The following is a 12,748-nucleotide window of genomic DNA, read 5'->3' as shown; positions in this document are numbered from 1 at the left end:
TATCGACAGCATTGTCCAGAAGACCGGCATGAGCAAGACATTCATTGGTCTAGTTCTCATCCCCATCGTCGGTAATGCCGCAGAGCACGCCACTGCCGTGGTCGTTGCGTACAAGGATAAGATGGATCTGGCGATTGGCGTGGCCATTGGTAGCAGTTTGCAGATTGCCCTGTTTGTTACTCCCTTCTTAGTTATCCTGGGCTGGATCATGGGTATCGAGATGACGTTGCATTTCCAGACTTTTGAGACGGTTGCTTTCTTTATCTCTGGTTTGGTTGTTACGCTTCTTATTCAGGACGGAAAGTCTAATTACCTTGAGGGTGGTATGTGTCTTGGCATGTATCTCATTCTTGCTCTGGCTTTCTATGTCTATCCTGATAATGTTGCTACCTAAGCGGGGTTGAGCTGTGGTTGGATCTTTGATTTGGTCATTATTTGGGTGGATATATCCTCTTTTTTTGTCTTGTCTACTGACTACTGTTTTTTCTTTGTATTCATCTCGTGCCTTATGTACTTTCCGATTTTCATCAAAATCTCATGTGTCTATATGTTTCTAGTTTTGATCAGCTTGAGGTAGGAATGAACGATTCTTTACCTTGCAGATATAACCCGGTGATGAGACGCTTCTTCGGCACTTATCGTCGAATCAAAGATCAGTTATGTATCCTAAATGTCTCGGCACACTATAAATGATGCTGAGCTCATGCCTGTGGGCAACGCTATTTACTAGATAGGTAAAAGTGTTGGTTGCCTCGGATTCTTTTGTCGATTGATATCCTTCGTTAATCCTGCTGTCTTTGTTGGATCTATTAGGCCATATCCATAGGTATTTTGTCATTCTTTGTCTATATTGTATGATAGTCGATAACTCATTTTGAAGTACACGAATTGTAAAATGGTTGGGGTCATCATTGACATTGAATATATAGTTGTTTTCTCAACTCCCATGTGTATCATATTCTATAGGAAAACAGGAACTAAGTACCTGGCTAAACAATATCCAAAGCTTGACAACCTCCAATAACTCACTTTACACGCTACCCTCCAACAATCAATCCTGTTTCCAAGACTTCTACAGTTCATGCATGACCTCACAAAAGGGTCTTGGCGATGACTAAGCGCATCCCGGAAATTTGCCGGAGACAGCAAACTTCACCAACAAGCGGTTGATCTCGACTCAACTCGATTGACAACAATTGAATCGAGGCCAATCCTCACAGCCACCACAATGCCACCACGGCTCAACCTCTTCACAGCCAACAAGGCCGTCTCGGCCCTCCGCCAATCTACCACTCCCGCACTCTCTTCACCCCGGAGCATCGCCAGCCCAGCTCGATTCCGCGCTGTCCAGTCCGTACCCCTTCAGAAGCGATGGAACTCTTCGCGTGATGGCTCGAAGAAGGTCGAGCCCCAGCCCGATGAGCAGACCTTCCCGACTTCGGACCAGCTCCCCCATGTTAGCGAGGAGGCTGCTGAGATCTCGCGCATTATGGATAAGGAAAAGCGGTGCGATGGTGTCCCCTCCACTCCAGAGCTGGACCAAGGGACTCCAGTTGAGGAGGTGAGAAATATCCCACCCCGCTCCCAGGGTGACTAGGCCTTACCGGGAACCGTGTTAACAATATTGGTATTGGTGTAACAGATCCTCAGCCGCGATAAGGATGCTATGAAGCACATGCCCAAGATTATGCGGGACGAACTTAAGAAGGCCGGTGGCTCGCGCTCATTCTCGACCTCGGCTCGTAGCCGCATGCCGGATGTGCAGGGTGTTGAGCCTAACAACGAGTCCATCCCCGTTCCTGGTGTCGGTGCTGGACAGGGCATTGAGGCTAGCGATGAGGCTGCTGCTGCTCTTGCTAGCATGATTGAGCAGGTGCAGGAGCAGGCTCTTGAGCAAAACCCCGGCTTGAAGTTCGATGAGCCTGTTCTGCCTAGCAACATTCGCACATTGAACTTCCGGAAACGCTACGATACGCTGCAGGACCAGTTTACCAAGATGATGATGGAGAGTGGGAAACTGACCCGGGCGCAAAAGGTACATCTCTTTCTCGCCGATGGATATTTAACTGGGAACGGTTTGGCTAATTCGTCTAGAACATGTCCATCGTTCTGGACCACCTCCGCACCGCCGCCCCCCACAGGTAAACCCTCGCCGCCGTCTCCTTGGTGCTCCTCCCGCTTCCCAACTCCCCCTCGACCCCGTTCTCTACCTCACCCTGATCGTCGACTCCGTCGCTCCTCTTTTCCGAATCCGCCAGCAGAAGGGTATCGCCGGTGGTGGTACTGCGGTGCAGATCCCCCACCCGCTGACTCTGCGCCAGCGTCGCCGCACCGCTATCAAGTGGATTCTCGACCAGTCGGACAAGCGCAAGGATGCTCTGTTCGCGCACCGCGTTGCGGCTGAGCTGGTGGCCGTCGCTGAGGGCCGTAGCTCTGTCTGGGACAAGAGAGATCAGCAGCACAAGATTGGTATTTCTGGTCGTGCCAACTTGGGTGTTCGCAGTCGTTAAACGGCCATGGTCTGTATTTGTTCTTCTGGGGTTTGGATTATGAGCACTTCTGCATCTGTACATTTATTAGTTCATTTATTAGTCCCGTCAAATGGATTTGGCTTTCTTTCACAACTCGACAAGGTCATTCCTTGCTATTGACTAACGGTCTGTATCAATGTTATGTCGCAGTTCTTCAAGTGTAAGCCAGACTCTATATACAGCGCCCTCCCCTCTTTCCATTGGAGGATCTAGCAGATGGGCTTATCCCCCTTGCATAAGACCAGTTCTACGAATATCTCTACATCTTATACAGAGTACCTCAATAACTAACTTACGGAGTACATTTCTCAGCTTTGTATAGCGCCCCACCTGATAGGCCGAACCTGCTTACCTCAGCCATTCCGCCAACGGTCCTTGAAGTCATCGAAGACATCGCGAAAGCGACAGTTGATCTTGTGTTTCGGAGTAATTCCCATCTTCACGCAGGGTGATCCACAACCGTGCAACCCACAAACCGCAGCTGACCCGACACTATCAACAAACCCTCCACCGTCCCCGACCTAGCCTAGCCCACTTCGCACTTTCGAACCCTCGCTTCTCCCCACCCCCCATTCATTGGGTGACCCAGGCCGATCTCCCTCCGGCCTCCCAACGACGGTGGCTCCCACGCGTCCCGATTCCATTGAACTTGTCGAGTACAACCACCCCTCCCAGGACGCTACCGGACCGGACCTAGGGCCCACTGCTACAGCTCAACCCTCATCCTTAAATACAAGGCCCTTTGCTCCTGCAGCCAACTCTCAGGCGCTCGCGCTAGCTAGTCTTGTGCTAGAGCTGGACGAGGCTGCCCACGAGAAGAGTTTTGAAGGTCAGCGCCGGCCGCCCGGTGTCCGCTTTACTCGTCTGAGATTTTGGACTGAGGCTCTTCGACGTCGTGCGCAGGCTTCAGAATCGCGGAAGGTCGACTCCCATACCGATACCGATACCGGAACTGAATCTGGATCTGGATCTGGGAGTATCGCCAAAATGAAGTTCTCGCATAGTGTGCAGTTTAATGCTGTGCCGGATTGGAGCTCGAATTACATTGCGTATAGCAATTTGAAGAAATTGTAAGTTGGCTGTTTCTCTTGCCGGGATTTAGATTGGAGATGGGTGGTTGTGTGCGGTGTGATACCGATGCGATGCTCATATCCGGGGAGATTTGTCGGTGTCACATTGCACATTGTACGGCGGTGCATGCATGGCTGATACTGTCTTCGGAGATTTGTTTCGTGTGCTAATGATGCATTGTGGCTAGAATATACACCCTCGAGAAGCAGGTCAACCGCACTGAGGGCCAGTCCACTACTGATGTTGAGTCTGCGCCTCTGCTGGGTGCTCAGACGAGTAACCCCGATGGGATCTTTAAGCGGGCACTTGATGCCGAGATGGATAAGATCTGCACCTTCTATCAGAAGAAGGAGGCCGAGATCTTCGAGCTTGCTGATGAGGTTATCAAGGACGCTCATGTCTATCTTTCCGAGACGGATGGCGTCAATATGGATCCGGTCAGCGAGACTATTATCAAGGCCAACTTCCGCCGGAATAGCGGTGCTTCTCATCTGCGCCGGCGATCCAGTGGTGCTAGCAACGATTCGATGGCCGATGATGAGGGCGATAGCGATGATGATCGATCGCCGACGACGCTTGCTCAACGCCGGAGAATGGTGCAGTCGACGGATCTCGAGTCTGGCACGGATGATCAGCACGGCGATCTGGTGGACTCGACTTACTTCGGCCAGTCGAGTGCACGCGAGCCCCACGAGTCGTATTTCAGCGATGAGGATTTCCTGGCTCTATATAACGCCGGGATTTCGTTGAAGAAGCGCCTGATCGAGGTTTATGTCTCGCTCTGTGAGCTTCGGTCTTTTATCGAACTCAACAAGACTGGTTTCTCCAAGGCTCTGAAGAAATACGACAAGACTTTGGACCGCAACTTGCGCCGCGATTATCTGGCTTCCGTTGTCTACCCGGCACGGCCTTTCGTCGAGAGTACCATGGCTTCTGTCGATAGCCATATTGATAGTGTTGAGAATGTGTACGCCGGCATTGTCACCAAGGGCAACCAGCAGCTGGCTAGGCGCGAGCTGCGTCTGCACTTGCGAGAGCATGTCGTCTGGGAGCGGAATACCGTCTGGCGTGAAATGATTGAGATCGAACGCCGTGCTCAGGCCGCGAACGTTGGTATCCGTCGGACACTTTTGGGTGGTGATGAGGATCCTGCCACTGCTCGACGCCAGGGTGATAAGCAGGAAATTCGCACCCAGGAGATCAAGACGCCTCTGGGTGGATTCCATTTCCCGCTGTGGTTCTGTAGTCTGAGCTTTGGAACGTTGGTCTTGAGCATTGCTGTCTTTGGTGCAATGCTCTCGCTTCGGATTATGGAGACCCCTGAGCAGCAGAACTGCTTGGCTATGTTGGTTCTCGTCAGCATCCTGTGGGCTACTGAGGTATGACATACTTATTCCATCTTTTTTGATTGCATGCTAATATCTGACAGGCCATTCCGCTGTTCGTCACTTCGCTTTTGATTCCGTTCCTGGTTGTTGTACTTGGTATTATGCGGTCAGAGGACAAGCCCCATAAGCGCCTGGGGCCTAAGGAGTCGGTAGGCATGGTGTTCTCCGCGATGTGGACGCCCGTCATCATGCTTCTCCTTGGTGGTTTCGCAATCGCCGCAGCACTCTCCAAGTATGATATTGCGCGACGCATGGCCATGTTCGTGCTAAGCAAAGCCGGATCGAAGCCATCCGTTGTCCTGCTCACCAACATGTTCGTGAGTATGTTCCTGAGCATGTGGATTAGTAATGTCGCATCGCCTGTGCTCTGCTACTCTATCATCCAGCCCCTGTTGCGCAACCTGCCCCCAGAGTCGGACTTCGCCAAGGCTCTCGTGCTAGGTATCGCGCTCGCTGCCAACGTTGGTGGTGCCGCGTCCCCTATTGCCTCGCCGCAGAATATCATCGCCCTGCAGAACATGTATCCCAACATCAGCTGGGGAACATGGTTCTTCATCGCGCTCCCCGTCTGCATCATCTCCATTCTGCTCATCTGGGGCTTGCTCCTAGCAACCTTCAAACCGGGCCGCAACGCAACAGTCATCCCCATCCGCCCCGTCAAGGACCGCTTCACCGGAATGCAGTACTTCATCAGCATTGTAACCCTCATGACTATCGCCCTCTGGTGCGCCAGCCACCAACTTGAACATATCTTCGGCGACATGGGCGTCATCGCCATCATCCCCTTGGTTCTCTTCTTCGGAACCGGAATCCTAAACAAAGAGGACTTCAACAACTTCCTATGGACGATCATCATCCTCGCCGCTGGTGGACTATGTCTAGGAAAGGCCGTCACCTCCTCAGGATTGCTGCACACCATCGCCGGAAGCATCACAGCCCGCGTCGAGCACCTCAGTCTATACAGCGTGCTGTTAGTCTTCAGCGCTCTGATTCTCGTCATCGCAACCTTCATCTCGCACACCGTCGCCGCCCTGATCATCCTCCCTCTCGTCCGTCAAATCGGCGTGAACATGGAGAACCCCCACCCAAATCTGTTGGTCATGGCCAGCGCCTTGATGTGTTCCGTCGCCATGGCATTGCCAACCAGTGGTTTCCCCAATATGAGTATGTTCCCTCACCCACGCGTGGACTGTCACTTGGTAAACCTTCCACTAACCTAATCTCCTCTTCTTAGCTGCCATCATGACCGAAGTACCCCAAACAGGCCAGCGTTACCTCCAAGTCCGCCACTTTCTCACCCGCGGTATCCCAGCAAGTCTCATGTCATTCGTGGTCATCGTCACGCTCGGCTATGGGTTGATGTATGTGGCGGGATTATAGAGCAGCACCTTATGCCCTGTCCTATAAGAGAGCGCGTGTGACGATTCAATCCAATCTCATTTGGAAGAGCTAAACCGACATGGATAAACAAAGAGAAAAGAAAAAACCCACACACCCAGTTCAGTTCTTGGCCGCGGCTATCGTCTGTTTGACTTTGGTGTCCGATCTCGTCTCCATTTTTCGTTATTTATGCTTATGAGCGAGCGTTCTCCCTTCCCTTTCCCTCTTTCTCTCCCTTCACCTCACCACCTCTCCCTTCCTCTCTTGCTTGCCTGATCCCATCTCGTATCGGCGAGGATTGGTTCTGTACTTGTTGCACAGATGACGATAGATAGACTGATGGATAGTGAAGAGTAATGCATATACCATACCATACCATACCCTTGTTTTTCAATGGGATAATTCCTCGATGGATTTTTTTCACATGATAATACAGTGGGATGGGAAGGATGGGACGATAATGTGGTGTGTGTGTGTGTGTGTGTGTGTGTGTGTGTGGCTGTAGATGTGGTTGCATACATATCACCTTTCTCGGCGAATTTAGAGGGAACACTAAATACGAATACATGCCTAACAGTCTGGAGATTATTGCACTTGTCCAACTTGATTTGTTTGTGCTTTCCTTTTTTGCTTTCTGATATGGATGCGGGGGTAGATAGATACTGAGGTGGGTATGGGAGCACTAGGTCAATACATCTGAGCAGGTCTCGACACATTGTATTTTAATACCATTGTCCAACATGTCTACAGTACTAATGCAAAAAAGTACTTGGAACCAGTCAATTAATCCATTTCACCAGACCCAATACTTGTAGGCTAAAGTTACTGTACAACGACAAGACTCCAAGACAGTCAGACCAGATCTAGGGAAATGAACATCCTAGTCGCAACACAGAAAGAAGTAAGATGGTGAAAAAGGGGAAATATGATAATAAGCCTAGCCAAGGAGAAACACAATAGGCCGGAGAAAACAGATATCACAAACAGGGACATAACGAGAAAAAGAACAAGAATAAGGACTATGCATCTTGCATCACCGTAACGTTAACCCATAAACAAGTCATTTCAGGCGCACGCAACACCACCCGAGGGGAAGGGAGGGGAAATGGAGCTGGTGTTCATCGCGATGGAGATAGGATAAGCATATAGACGTAGACGTAGGCGTGAGGTATAAGTACTTCTTCTATTTGCTGTAGAAGATGAATTTAATTACTGCATCGTCAGTCAGTGAATTGCACCAACAGAGACTTGAATAAGAAGTAAGAGCAGAGATTAATAACCAGAGGATCGGGGTTAGGGTTGAGTTAGGATTAGGATTGGGAAATGCGACGACAAAGAGCTGTCGAGACAAGTATAGGAAAGAATAGGAAAAGAAAGGTAATACTGACAGCAAACCAATCGTCAAATCACCATGGATCTTCGCCTTAAGCTGGACCTCAATATCCAGATTAAGATCCAGCCGCAGACGAAGCTGCTCATCACGACCACCATCCTCCTCTTCATCTTTCTTCTCGCCACCGCCGAGGACACCACCGACGGCCTTGCCAGCACTGCCAGTTACGCCGTTCAGGGCATTACCGGCTGTGTTCTGGACGAGCTGGCCGGCCTGGTCGACACCGCCAAGACCGCCGAGCGGGCCGCCGTCTTGTCCTTGCTGCTGCTGCTTGGGCTGGCGCTGGCGACGCACGCGACGACGTTCTTGCTGGGGTTGTTCCATTTCTTGGGGTTGAGGGCGAGGACGAGGGCGACGACGACGTTCCTTGGGCTCTGGTTCGGGTTCCGGTTCGGGTTCCGGGTCGTTTTGTTCTTGGTTGTCTTCGTCTTGGTCTGAGTCTGGCTCTTGTTGTTTCACTGGCTCGGGTTCGGACTCGTTATTTTCTTCGTTGTTCTCTTCTGGTTTCTTTTCGGAGTCTTCGCTCTTGTCCTCGGCCTGGCCTTGTTCGGACGGGGGAGGGGTCTGTTCTTGTTTGGTGGGGGACTTCTTGCCCAGTTTGGGAGGGGCACGTTTAGGCTTGTTGGGGGTTGTGGTTGTGGAATCGGGGTTGGGAGTAGGAGGTTGATCCTGATCGGCCATATTGAAAAGAGAAGAAAGAGAGAAGAGAAGCTGTCAAGAGGGGGAAGGAGGGGAATATGAACTGATTCGAGCACGAGATATGGGACAAAGCGTCACAGGAGGTGGGCAACAGGAACTACTATGTAATTGTGCGTATTGGTATATGAAATGAACACCTTGTCTAACCGTTTATATCATTAGAAACGCCAATGGAGCTGGTCAAAACCGGTCGTCGCAGTCCCCAGGAGCCGCCTCCGACGTCAGACGGGATGCGACTGTGGCTCGCACCAGATGCCAGGGCTGAGGGTCGCAAGGCGGTCGTATACTTACATCTGGTCCAGATGGGGCTGGCGGAAATGACGGGGGAATCCCAGCGTGAAGAAATCGATATGACGTGTGTAGGTCAGAATCAGGACCTGGAACGCCTCCGTATGGAGCAACTGACAACCCCGGCTTAATTGGTACAACGTGGGATCAGCAAGAAACAGACCAAACCCTGGCCATGCGTTGGACCAGAGACGTGGATCGGCAAGGAAAAAATAGATATCTCCGCTATTGGCCGCCACGCACCAATCATAGAACAAATTGGTAAATTTGTTGCACTGACACTCTCCACTTAAATAGATTAAGTAGACGTAGCAGGCCGTTGAGTATGACGCGACTCGACGTCAGGATGGGTTGTGCCTGTACGTGTTAGTATCCTTGGATGCTGTATTGTATACCCTAATGCCACTTTAGCAGTCTTCCAGCCACTGGAAATGGGGAAATGACAGGGGCAATATATGCCCGGTTCCTGGTTTTCCGAGTTTCAACTTGACCGGTTCAGGCCTGTCATTGTTTCCACGGTCGTGCCCATGTGGCATGTCGTTGGACTCCATCATTGACACGTCCTCAGTCTTGTCTGACACTATGACGCGGGTGGTCTGTTGAACATTCGGTGGCAGGTGGGAGTGGGAGGAGGAGGAAGCGGGAAGCCGCCAACGTCATCTGCATAGACTTGATATCCGATCCCATACTGGATATCATACTGCTTCCCTCTCTTCTTTTTTAGGTTTTTATGTTTACTTTCTATTCATTTCTTGTCTATACCCATTCCCTCTATTCCCCCATCTCTTCTCTCGCCTATAACCTCCTATAATATACTTCATCCACTATGGCTACCGTCGAAAAGACCAAGGAGCAGCCCAAGAAGCTCCCCGTGCAGGAAGACCTTTCCGACGGTGAAGATTATGACAGTGCCGACGACTATACCGATGAAGAGTACGAAGAGGAGATCCCCCAGACCAAAAAGAACAAGCAGGTGCAGCGCCGGAAGCCCCTGCAACAACAAGACGACGACGAATACACAGACGAAGATGAATATGGTTCAGATGAATACGACGATGAGTACTCGGATGACGATGATGTCGCCATGCAGCCCTACTCCAACAACAACACCAATTTCCAACCCAACGGCGGCATGGACGTCCTCCACAAAGAGGAGAAGTCGATGCTGGACGAAGAGGGCATGAAGTTGAGACTGGAACTGAACCTGGAAATTGAAGTTGAACTGAAGGCGCGTATTCACGGTGACCTCACCCTGGCTCTCATGTAAGTCTCTTCACTAGAACCCCCTTACCCCTACCGAGGACGTCTGCTCAAAGGCCGAATTAGGAGTTGATCTCGTTTTGTCGACAACAGGGCGTGAATACCCATCCTATTTTCGATATTTGCATTTCTGTTTCCAAGATTCGACGTCGTCACGAGTGATTTCAATGTTTGCTGTCCATAGAGCCATGTTTAATATCTGCACCTGCACGATGGATTGTCTGTTTTTGGGGCACCACAGCGTGTACCACTATGTATATCCCATGAATGGAGTACTGGAGTACAGTCAAGTCAAGTACAGTAGTCAAGTATATCTAGGTAGTCAACTATAGACACACATGGCAAACAAGCCGAGGCCCGAGTCTTGGCACGGATCCATATTCTCCTGACCTCCCTCTACTCAGTTCAAATTCCAATTTCTACTTGATCACCTCTCCAATTGATACAATTCCCAACTATATACCATGTCCTCCAAAGACTTCATCATCAAGCATATGAATGCCGACCACCAAGACTCCCTCGCCCTATTCCTACAAGCCTACAACAGCATCTCAGCCACCGAAGCCAAAACCGCCCAATTGGAAGACATCAACCTCTCAAACCTGATAATCACAGCTAAAGGCACCCGCTACCATGTTCCAATCGACCCAGCAATGAAATCATACAGCGAAGCCCGCGGCTGCATGGTCGCAATGCACAAAGAAAGCCTCAAACGCCTAGGTCGCAGCGACGTAACCCTCACCGAATACCGAGGCCCCCGCGGTTTCCAAGCTGTAATCTTTGCTCTGTGTCTGTTCACCTACGCCAGCTGTTTCCAGCGCAGCAATCTGCTCCCAGGATCGGTGGTCTACGAGTACTTGGGATACAAGTATGTGCCTGACTTTGCGCATTTTGTCTACAATATCCAGCCGTACCTGTTTCCTGCTGTTGTGGTTATTCATGTTTTTGAATCGGCGCTGTTGGCGGTTTGGAGGCTGAAGCCGCTTGGTGTGCCGGTTTTCTCGGGGTTGTGGTTTGCTTGGGTTTCGTCGTGCTTGGTGGAGGGCTTTGGATGTTTCCAGCGTATTGGGGCTATCGTTAAGGAGGAGAGGGCGAAGAGAGGCAAGAGCGAGTAAAGCTGGTTAATTTTGATATAATCTGGCTAAATAGTCAACGGGCTGGTCCATAAATATATGCAATAAAGCAATAGCATAAAGAGCCATAAGATGCCACATCAGTTTATAATAGTTAGTTCATGTTAAGCACAAATGAAGGTTTGATACCGATGTGCACGTGATCTGCTGATTCATCAATCAGCTGACCCAGTCAGTGACTGGTCACTCTAAACCCAAAGCAGCCTAGTGTCGGTTAGGGCACTACACAAGCGAGCGACACACTGCGCCCTGCGAAATTCAGCGACTCCACGACCTCAAACTCCCACGACAACCCAACGACAACTTATCCGCGTTTCCGGTGAAGGGCTGCATATTCAGAGGTGAGTTATCGACATCTTCCTTCCTGGCCCTCAAAAATTCTGTTTCGCTCGCGCCGTCAATTTCGACACTTGGTCAATATTCAAAATTCAATGTCAATCGTCAATCGTCAAATTTCGACTCTGTCTCGCCTTTTCTCTACTCTCGACCATCCTACAACCTGTCGCCATACTATTCCGATATTCCAAAATTGATTTGTGCGGTGCTTGAGACGAAACAGAAGGATTGGAAAAAACTTCAGGGCTTTCAATCGACCCATATCTAACCAGTGTCCTTCGACTTAGACCCCTCCATCAACCGCAAACATGGGTATTTCTCGGGATTCTCGCCACAAGCGCAGCGCCACTGGTGCTAAGCGCGCCTCCTACCGCAAGAAGAGGTACGATTCTACACCCCCAAGTTGAAATTGAAGTTTTCCGTCGAGGAATTGGACCACATATGTCGGAGCATGTTCTTACCAGTCGTTCTACAGAGCGTTCGAGAAGGGCCGCCAGCCCGCCAACACCCGTATTGGCTCCAAGCGCATTCACCTTGTCCGCACCCGTGGTGGCAACCAGAAGTTCCGTGCCCTCCGTCTGGACTCCGGTAACTTCTCGTGGGGCTCCGAGGGTATCTCCCGCAAGACCCGTGTCATTGGAGTGTCCTTCCACCCCTCCAACAACGAGCTGGTCCGCACAAACACCCTGACCAAGTCCGCCGTTGTTCAGATCGACGCTGCCCCCTTCCGTCAGTGGTTCGAGGCCCACTACGGCCAGCCCATTGGTCGTAGACGCCAGCAGAAGACCGCCGAGGTCACCGAGGAGAAGAAGTCCTCCTCCGTCGCCAAGAAGCAGGCTGCCCGCTTCGCCGAGTCCGGCAAGGCTGAGTCCGCCATCGAGCGCCAGTTCGAGTCCGGTCGTCTGTTCGCCGTTGTTGCCTCTCGCCCCGGCCAGTCCGGCCGTGTCGACGGTTACATTCTGGAGGGTGAGGAGCTTGCTTTCTACCAGAAGGCTATCCGCAAGTAAACGAAAAAATAAAATATTCGGGAAAGCTCATTCGGCGAGGGCCGCGTGTGTGTTGTTGCAACGGGTGGTTATCGGAGTTTCAGCTATGTCATGAATTGGGCATCCATGAGATGCAAATTGTCTGTAGAGCTCTGAGCCGTCAATCTATGGGAATTATTCCTAGTTCATTTGTTTTTACCCGTAACTGTTGAATTGTAGATACGGCCGCTCCCTACCTGCCGCCTCATTCCCCTCCTACAACTCCCCAACTACCACTTCTAAC

At 50.9% G+C, this 12,748-nt stretch overlaps 8 protein-coding genes across 8 annotated transcripts; 7 read left to right on the top strand and 1 right to left on the bottom strand.

Annotated features, from left to right (window-relative positions):
• Positions 1–28: 28 nt before the first annotated feature.
• N7446_003178 (uncharacterized protein) lies at positions 29–394 on the top strand (the record flags this gene model as incomplete). Its single annotated transcript, XM_058511927.1, has 1 exon — positions 29–394. The coding sequence occupies one exon, from the start codon at positions 29–31 to the stop codon at positions 392–394; it is 366 nt and encodes a 121-aa protein (XP_058377463.1).
• Positions 395–1,228: 834 nt separating this feature from the next.
• N7446_003177 (mitochondrial 37S ribosomal protein uS7m) lies at positions 1,229–2,510 on the top strand (the record flags this gene model as incomplete). The annotated part of the gene is made up of 3 exons (XM_058511926.1): positions 1,229–1,561; positions 1,643–2,009; positions 2,095–2,510. 3 exons carry the CDS (start codon positions 1,229–1,231, stop codon positions 2,508–2,510), a joined length of 1,116 nt encoding a protein of 371 aa, XP_058377462.1.
• A 162-nt stretch (positions 2,511–2,672) lies between these two features.
• Positions 2,673–6,370, top strand: N7446_003176 (putative plasma membrane phosphate transporter Pho87; the record flags this gene model as incomplete). The annotated part of the gene is made up of 5 exons (XM_058511925.1): positions 2,673–2,691; positions 3,121–3,601; positions 3,790–4,981; positions 5,032–6,154; positions 6,225–6,370. 5 exons carry the CDS (start codon positions 2,673–2,675, stop codon positions 6,368–6,370), a joined length of 2,961 nt encoding a protein of 986 aa, XP_058377461.1.
• Positions 6,371–7,553: 1,183 nt separating this feature from the next.
• Positions 7,554–8,444, bottom strand: N7446_003175 (uncharacterized protein; the record flags this gene model as incomplete). The annotated part of the gene is made up of 2 exons (XM_058511924.1): positions 7,554–7,582; positions 7,766–8,444. 2 exons carry the CDS (start codon positions 8,442–8,444, stop codon positions 7,554–7,556), a joined length of 708 nt encoding a protein of 235 aa, XP_058377460.1.
• Positions 8,445–8,632: 188 nt separating this feature from the next.
• Positions 8,633–8,881, top strand: N7446_003174 (uncharacterized protein; the record flags this gene model as incomplete). The annotated part of the gene is made up of 1 exon (XM_058511923.1): positions 8,633–8,881. One exon carries the CDS (start codon positions 8,633–8,635, stop codon positions 8,879–8,881), a length of 249 nt encoding a protein of 82 aa, XP_058377459.1.
• A 695-nt stretch (positions 8,882–9,576) lies between these two features.
• Positions 9,577–10,083, top strand: N7446_003173 (uncharacterized protein; the record flags this gene model as incomplete). The annotated part of the gene is made up of 2 exons (XM_058511922.1): positions 9,577–10,013; positions 10,077–10,083. The coding sequence occupies 2 exons, from the start codon at positions 9,577–9,579 to the stop codon at positions 10,081–10,083; spliced, it is 444 nt and encodes a 147-aa protein (XP_058377458.1).
• Positions 10,084–10,474: 391 nt separating this feature from the next.
• N7446_003172 (DUF2470 domain-containing protein) lies at positions 10,475–11,125 on the top strand (the record flags this gene model as incomplete). The annotated part of the gene is made up of 1 exon (XM_058511921.1): positions 10,475–11,125. One exon carries the CDS (start codon positions 10,475–10,477, stop codon positions 11,123–11,125), a length of 651 nt encoding a protein of 216 aa, XP_058377457.1.
• Positions 11,126–11,787: 662 nt separating this feature from the next.
• Positions 11,788–12,486, top strand: N7446_003171 (40S ribosomal protein eS8; the record flags this gene model as incomplete). Its single annotated transcript, XM_058511920.1, has 2 exons — positions 11,788–11,861; positions 11,955–12,486. 2 exons carry the CDS (start codon positions 11,788–11,790, stop codon positions 12,484–12,486), a joined length of 606 nt encoding a protein of 201 aa, XP_058377456.1.
• Positions 12,487–12,748: the final 262 nt, after the last annotated feature.

The sequence above is a fragment of the Penicillium canescens genome (assembly GCF_028828765.1).
Source record: "Penicillium canescens strain IBT 15451 chromosome Unknown utg000002l_segment0_segment0, whole genome shotgun sequence".
Taxonomy (NCBI): Eukaryota; Fungi; Ascomycota; class Eurotiomycetes; order Eurotiales; family Aspergillaceae; genus Penicillium; species Penicillium canescens.
Note: the sequence above shows the minus strand (reverse complement) of the source record. Positions and strands in the feature narration are given on the sequence as shown.